General features: G+C 33.5%; 1 protein-coding gene across 2 annotated transcripts; it reads right to left on the bottom strand.

Annotated features, from left to right (window-relative positions):
• Positions 1-5,094: 5,094 nt before the first annotated feature.
• Positions 5,095-8,323, bottom strand: LOC130509964 (uncharacterized). Of its 2 annotated transcripts, XM_057006302.1 has the most exons (13): positions 8,173-8,323; positions 8,053-8,097; positions 7,848-7,946; positions 7,673-7,783; positions 7,428-7,602; positions 7,267-7,323; positions 6,830-6,966; positions 6,660-6,719; positions 6,500-6,577; positions 6,310-6,377; positions 6,031-6,104; positions 5,630-5,793; positions 5,095-5,342 (listed from the first exon to the last, which is right to left on the bottom strand). In XM_057006302.1, the coding sequence occupies exons 1-13, from the start codon at positions 8,242-8,244 to the stop codon at positions 5,283-5,285; spliced, it is 1,200 nt and encodes a 399-aa protein (XP_056862282.1). In that variant the 5' UTR covers positions 8,245-8,323; the 3' UTR covers positions 5,095-5,282. The 2 variants fall into 2 exon arrangements, with proteins under 2 accessions (XP_056862282.1, XP_056862285.1); XM_057006305.1 differs by lacking the exons at positions 5,095-5,342; positions 5,630-5,793 and having other exon boundaries at positions 6,031-6,090.
• Positions 8,324-8,759: the final 436 nt, after the last annotated feature.

Below are 8,759 nucleotides of genomic sequence, written 5' to 3'. Positions count from 1 at the left end.
GAGATGAAAATAAATATAATTTGTATGGAATTGCAAAATAACTTTTTTCTAACAAAAAAAATTAAAATAACATTTATTATGAAACAAAATGAATATGACACACTAGAAAGAAAAAGGAAAACATGATATATTGAATACTTCCTAATATTAAAAAGAAAAAGGAAAAGATGATATATTGAATACTTCCTGATATTTTCGGAAAGTTATGTTATATGCAACCAACTTTGTGAAATCAGATAAAAGAAATTATAGTGATCAAGAATACATAATTATTTTTTTATTTACGAAAGGTTTAAGAATGCAGAAAATTTTGAAACAATGACAATCCATTATTACCGTGAGAAGGAACAAAAGTCTACAATCGTGACTTTTTGTATGATTTTTTCAGCCTATGGTGTATAGCACATTTTAGATATGCATTTAGTTAGGCACACGCGATATTTTATTATAGCATGAACACTTTTTTATCTCTCTAAATTTTGTGGCACTAAAGTCCTTGAGGATATCATCAGTCAATAAAAAGTAAAATCCAATTTCAAACGCACTGACGAGAAAGATGAATACAAGTTAATTAGTCAAATACTTTGAACACATATACGAGTATAAATAAATAATTAATCGAGGTTATATTGAATTTTTAATTTCTAGGTAGAGTGTCATGAAATTTACAAGATGAAAAAGAGGGGTAGTTGGTCCACCTTATTTCATTTGACTCTGACAATCTTAAAGGTTACAATCTCTCATCTCGATGGACCCTCAGTCCATCTACATCTCTTTCCTTTATATTTTCCCCAATATATGTTAAACAAATGTCATGGCAATATAATTAACTATGAATAATCTGTAAATTTCCAGACTTTATACTTTACAGCTTCTACATTTCACAACAACCATACAAATAGTATGTAAACCTGGATACGGTATGCCATCCGGCATCCATTAAGAAATGAAAGAAACATATTCTTGTTTTTTATGTCGACATAAATTAACTCCATTCTTTTGTATATATATCACACTTTATATCAAATACATTCGATTTTATTCAGCCAATAATTCGCAATGTAATTGGATTGTCGTGTTGTGGTAATAAAAACAAAATAATAATAGTGACAGTAGTAATGAGTACATATGATGAACAAACAGCACACGTGTGGTTGCTGTTTTTGGCAGAATCTCCTTGTCCTTTCAATTTGTTCAGAACTGACGCTTTCATGTTCCACACACGCCTCGCAGACTTCCACAATCCTTTGGATTATTTCGAAAGAAACAAACAACTACACCTACAGATGAATAACTAACTGTTCACAACTATAATTCCTAGGTATTTCGATCAAAAAAAATTCCTAGGTATTTTGTTGATTAAATTACCGTCAATTTTATATACTAGTGTTAAGCTAATTGGCATCAAACCATTTATGTCGTCTATGTATAATGTGTGTTATACACACAAATGCGAGTCTACATTAAAATACATTTTGCTAAATAATAAAAAGTCGCGAGCAAAAAATGATTTTTTTTTAAGTCGCGAGCAAATAATGATGCGCTACGACAACGTGACAGTCTTGTTACAGAGATGAGGGGCCATTCTAAATAGTTTTCACTTCTTTAAGTATTGTCAAATGTCACAAGTTTACATATATACATGTATATAACCGGCCCACCACTTATGTTGATTTATTAAATCCAATTACTATATTTAAGTTTATAGTTTCTGAACGATTTAAGGCTTGTAAAGCACAAGCTTTAGAGTTTAGGCCACCAAATAAAACAAAACAATTTAAGCCACATGTTTAAATATGTTCTGTTTAAGGGATTTCATTCATTTCGTAGTTATTTCCATCCTACACGTCAAAGGTTCGGATCTTGCTACCAATGTAAATTATGTAATATCGAGGGCAATGTCATTTTTTGGTTTCGTTTTATTAATTTATATATGGTGTTTATATTATTCTTTTTACTTTGATATTTAACCAACTATTTATTATTCTCCTTCTTTACTTCCTTTTTTTTGTTTCTTCGTATCTTATTCTAGTTTGTTTGAATAATGATTTTTAACATCTATGCATGCTAGTTTCAAAAAAAAAAGCATCTATGCATGCTTCCAAAACACTGAAACTACCTTTAAAAAGTTTCACCAATATCTGATTAGACTACTACTATAAACTTAAAAAAATACAAGTAAAGTACACATTTTCATAAATAGTGATTCATGAGCTAAAACACACAACTTTTAACATATATAACCTACTAAATATACAAATATTAATTTAACAAAGACTAAATAAAATCAGATTTTAATTATTATTCATGTTTTCCTAAATTTTTATATATTAATAAATAAATTTATAATATAGATTATTAAATATGCTGAATATAAGGCCATATTTTTGAAAAAAATGCTTTAAGCCACTGAAATATTAGGACGGCCCTGGATATAAGTGCAAAATATCAATAACCGAGTGATAAATGGTTTAGGAATATAGTTTCAAAAATAAAAAGTGAATTATTAGAGCTTGTATTGTGATGACACGCCAACCAAATTGTACACGGTTCGTTGATTTTTTAAAAGATTTCAAATGTTACACAAATCTGTTGATTTGTAGTAGTAGATAATATATGGTACAAATGGGTGTGTCTGTATGGCGAGTAAAAAAATAGACGGAAAGTTATTTCCAGTCATTCCATTTATCTGGTTTCAGCCAATCAAATGAAAAATTATTTCAGTTCAATTATTTTTTCTTAAAGTGAAACAGTCAAAATAAAGTAATTTCCCATCAAACTTTTATGAAATGAAAAAGTTTACTCTAGATTTATTAATTCTCACCGGAGACAAAAACAATATATAAATATTAAATTGCATTCATCATATTCGACCCAAAATATCTATGTGTACCGGTAACTGATTCATGCATATACAGTATCTTGTTAGCCAAATAATTGAAGTTTCAACTACTAATATAGCATATTCCTCCCAATATTGTAAACTTTTTCTATTGCATTGAAGACGACTGGCGACCAAGTATCAACGTAGCAGTTGATATTTTTTTGTTTAGATGATATTTAAGCTTGCGGTTTTTTTTTTTGGTAAAATGTTAAGAGGTTTTTTAGAAAAAATAAATGTTAAGAGGTTTTCTTTTGTTGTATGCCTTGTTCTAAAACACACCGCCGAAGACCGCGTACTCGCCGGAAAGTCGCAGGGCGGGTCGAAGCCGCGGCGATTTGACTGTAATCGGCCAAAAAATCGGGTTTTGTGGAGAAACTTTGTTTTTCTTCGTTTAAACTCCACAAATCGAAAAAGATTTCATAGATTTATCAATACTTACTACATATCTAGCAAAAGAATGAAGAAATCACTGTAAAATCGAAAAAAAAATGTAGCCGCCATGGTTATTAGGTTTAAGGTCATGTTCAAAGGAAGGAAGAAGATAAATAGAAAATATCTTTTTTGCCCTTCATTAAAACTGAATGAAAAAACGACCAAAAATAAAAATGGGGCCTCGAACCCGGGCCTATTATGAGCTTTCCCAAAGCAATGGCCACTAGACCACATTATATTTGTTGTATTTCACTTAAGTTATCTGTATATATACGATTATTTAAATAAAAATTAGAAAATTCCGCCCCGCATAATTTCCGCTTACTCTCTGATTTTTCGTTAGGCGCTAGGCCCGATTCGACCGTCCGACTAGCGCCTAGCGAGTTTTCGAACATTGGTTGTATGTGGTTTTATAGCATTTCAAAAGTTCTATCTGCATTAAAGAACACTCCAGAGCGGCAGAGCCTCGTCCTTCCTACATCAGTCTGCCATTTTGACCGTAAATTGAGTGAAATGACTCCAACGTTCCAAACGTACGAACGCAGTGATTATAAGGCTCTGATTGGAAAAGGTGGAGTAAATGAGAAGGAAATAAGAAGGTAAAAATGAGTATAAAAAAATAAAAATGGGAGAGAGATTGAAGCAGAGTAAACATATTTAATTTTACTTGAGTTAGAGTAAATTTATTTGTGTATTTTGCTCTTCTCTACCAGTAACTAGAGGAAATAGGAAATATTTTTCAATCTGATTGGAGAAATTTCCGGGTAAATAAGAGTAATTGATTTTTATCTTCTAATATTTACTTAGAAGTGACGTAACCATCTTTTAATTGTAAAACTAAATTATTTTAATTGTAACACAGTAACTATATAAAAATGGGTTTAATAATTGTAAGAGCGAAGCAATAAATGATGTGAGTTGAAATTTGACAACTTTCCCAACAAGAACCATCGATTTCACCAACTCACTCTCCTAGTGAAGTGATGGGAAACTTTTATTCCTGTATATTACTTTCTTGGGCTTTATAACCCACTCTTATAATTTACATCTGAAAACGGAATGTGTTATAAAAAAAAACCACGACGAGAATAAGTCTAAAAACCATGATAACTGATGTAGAAGTACCACATAATAGAGTTTTTAAAGACCCTAGACTCATTTTTACCGACTCAATATAGAAAGTTTCCATCAAAGATCTTAAATCTAGTATCTAGTGGTTACGTGCTCAGACCTGCATCGATAGTTAACTTAGATTTACAAAAAAGTATAAATAAAGTTAACACAAACATGGAAAGTCACGTTTCATTTTTAATCCATTGATGCCCTTTTCGAGCAATCTCTGTAGATGGTCCATTCCATAACATTTTTTCTTACTTTTTCCTCTCAGCATTTAATTTATATACACAAACTGATAAGTGTGTGTCGATAGTTGGATCCAGCGATGAAATCGAATGGTGGACCATGTGTGTCATCTTTGATGTTCCCTATAAATCCTAAATACACCGCTTTAATAGAAACGTTTAACAAAATGACATGTTGTAATTTTTCGTATAGCCCCAAATGGCATCTGACAAATTAGCAGTAGACAACTAACTAGGTTACCAACAGCCAACTGTCCATTTATAAGAATCGTCACAAAATATCTCTCTCTATTTCATAACACATAAGATTTACCTAAAGACAATGCTGGTTTACAATCTCCGGTTAGTTAAATTTAGATCATCTAGAAAAAATGGATCTTATGGAAAAGGAAGAGTTTATTTTAAAAGAAATTGAGAGACCTATATTTCGTTTCCAATCTTTATAGAAATGCAAAGAAAATACCTTTTCTCTTGTTCATTGCGTGTGAGTAGAAAATTCATGTTCTTGTCGTTATATGACACGAGTCCTAACTAGTCGTGTACAAGAGTATAACGATAAGAAGTGATAACGATCATAAATCGTGATTAGACACTTCCCTTACTTACTATACACGATTAGTTGAGCACTCTGAACCAGGCTGGTTCATTAAGTCTTTGCACTTGTCCTGCAAAACATTGACGACTTATAGGCTTATATTGACATCAAGTTTGCAATTACTCTCTAAAAAAGGAATAGGCTTATATGATATTACTAGGATGTTCATAAGAATCCGAAAGCAAAAGGTACTTCAAAAAATCTAAGATCGATAGCTGATGACTCATATTGTGAGGAAGTTGAATCTACAGAATGTCATAGAACCTGGTGATATTACCATTATGTTTGGACGTTCACTTCTAACAGTGAGTCAGTGACTGTAAGTAAGAAACAAAGAGAAAAGCGTTTTTTACTTGCCTCGGTGTCAAAGTGGTCATTTTTATTAGTACTCTGCCAATGGCCACTGACGTTGTTATGCTGCAGATACTGCCCCGAGTCCGGTCCATGATCAGCTTCCTGTACCAAACTGCAGCCTGTGTTTTGGTGCGCACACCGAGGAGACGCTGATGAAATAACGTTTACTGCAAAAGGAAGTTGGAAATCTGGTTAGTGCAAAAAAAGTTCAAATTGATGAAGGTAATTCTCTTCTGCCTATGCAGCAAGTCGGTTAGATAACATCCTCTTAGCATTCTATTACAAGTTCATACCTATTTGCATTGACGAAGTTATGGCTTTTGTTTCTGGATTGTGGTACAGGGTTCAGTGATACTTAATTCTAAGCAAAGGAAGTAACAAGGCAACAAAAGAAGAGACCATACCTGAATTTTCTTGGGAACCCATAATAGGAGCTTCACATGCAAGTTCCTCCGTTTTGTCAACTGCATCATTGTACCTAGTTAGCCAATCGAAAAAGAGTGAGTTTATCTGGGGACTATTCTTTATTCAAACTGAGACGGAAATGCCTCTGAGGTCATCCCAAAGTAGAACCACAAAAGAGTAAAGATTCATTATATCATGTCATGTTCGTTAAGAAAACTGCTGATGCAAACTACCCGCCCATGGAGCGGTAGGGAATATGTTCAAGCGATTTAACAGACCTCGAATGGCTGTTTCTTTCATCAGCACCTTGTTCGAGTGTCAGTATTGATGTGAACACTCTTCTGTCCTGTCACATATCAAGAGAGTGGAAGACTTGAAGTTTCAATTTATTCATTTGAATTTGAAAATCAATAGACAACTATAAAAGGATGGAATGTTAGAAAAGGAAAATTTGAATTAATCTCTCACCTCTTCGGTCATATGGGTGACAGATTCCTGAATCCGCAACAAGATCATCTCTAGACTCCTCACTTCAGAATGCAATGCCTAAACAAGGGAAACACTACTTATAGACTGTTTGAGGATGTAAAAAGAAACTCATTACATAACTAATGATCTCCTTTCCTACCTCCTTCTCAGAAATCAAGTTCTCCACAACTAAATCTTTGACCTTCAAAGTTTTCTGAAAGTAAGGCTGGTCAAGCAAACAAAAACATGGCAACTACTTTATGATGAAAGATCTTGCACTAGTTCCCTTGCAATTCAGTAAGATAATAAATTAAAATCTATCATGGATATCTCTTCGATTTGAAGTTGATATTCATTTTTCATCTTTGCTTCTTCCAGCTGAGCGCAAAGCTCTGATATTCTATTATCCTTGCTCTGTAATTCTGTTTCCTGATATTCAATTGTCTCCTCTAAAGTGCTGATTTTCTCTGCATAATAAAGGATGTTAGAAACCATTGTCTCCATAAGGGTAAAGCATGCAGATTTTCAGTCACTTCCAAGTAAATGAAGATGGCATGCCTTTAATTCTTAGCCTCTTTATGGAGAAAAGAAAGCCAGAGAAACTAAAACGCACCATACACACTTCTACAGACCCATCAGTATCAATATAATTGAACATTTTTCAAGACTTACATTCATATAAACACCCCGTGTTCACACAAGAGACCACAAGAGTAAAATAAACAATTAAGTAACCTCTCAAGAATCAAGGATGCTGAGAAACTCACCGATGAATACTTTCTCATATGTAGAGACATGCTCCATTTTTTCTTTCAATCCAGCCACTGATCACAAGAAACCGTGAGAATATGCATATTAGTATTCCGGAAGCATATCCTCCAACAAAAAAAAAAAAAAATAGCAAGAGATAAGGGATCTATCTACATGCCTACATCTTCTTTTTGATCCACAAGTCCCTGAACTTCCTGAATAACGTTTTTGATCGCCGACGCCTCTTTCTCAATTGAATCAAACAATGCCAAGTGAGATGTTATCTTCTGGTGAAGGATACCAATCTTCCTATCCCTGGCCTCAACTGAACATCTCATCTCACTAAACGACTCCTGCAAATTTCACTTAACTGAGGTTACACGATTCCTATAATCCCAAAAAAAATTAACAAGCAAAAAGCACCTGGTAAGCGTTTAAGAAACTTTCTCGTGACTGAAGCAGGTTTTGGATAGTACTCTTCAATTCGTTCTGCTTGCTCTCCAGCAAACTATAGTCGTTCTGGAGGTAACTCACCTGCAAATTCAATTCGCTGATTCATTCACATATCTTGAAAACTGAAACAGGAATCTTAACGAACCTTCCTCTCGAGTGCCTCTTGCGTTTCTCTAGAAGAAACTAACTCAGATTCTAGCTCGTGCACTTTCCTGCTGTACTCCTCCTCCGTCTGCTTCTGTTTCTGTACCAAAGCAGGCAACGAACGATTAACGATTTTCACGACTCTGAAACGCGATACCAAAACAATGAAGGCCGTGTACAGTAAACATTGATTGATTCCCGCAAACCTGGTTGATGAGATTCAAGTGATCCGTCACTGATCGCTCCCTTTCCTGCAAAAATCACCGGTGGTAAAGTTGATGAAGAAGAAGAGTTCCACAGATATATGGAACTTCTGTTAAACTTACACGCAGATCTCTCACTTCTCCGATCATCGATTGAAGCTGCAATTTGAATTTTGACAGCTTGAGGAGCTCCATTTTTGGTTTCTCCTCCGTTTTTTTTTTTTTTTGAATTTTCGACCCCCGCTATTTTCTCGAGAAAATATCACTTAGGTCGTCGGGATTCTGAAAAACCAATTAGTACGAATAGTTGAGTTGTCAGAGAAATTACTTTGTTCTATATGGGCCTGGTTTAAAATGGGCTTTACGATTTTGAGATTGATGTTCCTCTTCTACGTGTTTGTGATTAACTGAGCAATTATATTCTCTGATGATTAATCTGTTCAGATTATCCATTCTAAACATTTGATTTGACGAAATACAATTTGATGAAAATTATGTTGTCAACCAAAATGGAAATTTTTCTTGTAAATTTTATCGTGATTTTTACTTTTAAAATCAATAGTATTTATCGACATTAGCATGTGTCAATTAAGATAAATTTTAGAAAATCATATTTATTTTGTCCCTGCCTGTACAAGAATACTGTAAAAGAAGTATAAATCTATTTATAATGAAGATAACATTTTTAAAATTTATAAATTATACAAAAA

This window comes from Raphanus sativus, chromosome 1 (genome assembly GCF_000801105.2).
Source record: "Raphanus sativus cultivar WK10039 chromosome 1, ASM80110v3, whole genome shotgun sequence".
In the NCBI taxonomy this organism is placed as follows: domain Eukaryota; kingdom Viridiplantae; phylum Streptophyta; class Magnoliopsida; order Brassicales; family Brassicaceae; genus Raphanus; species Raphanus sativus.
Note: the sequence above shows the minus strand (reverse complement) of the source record. Positions and strands in the feature narration are given on the sequence as shown.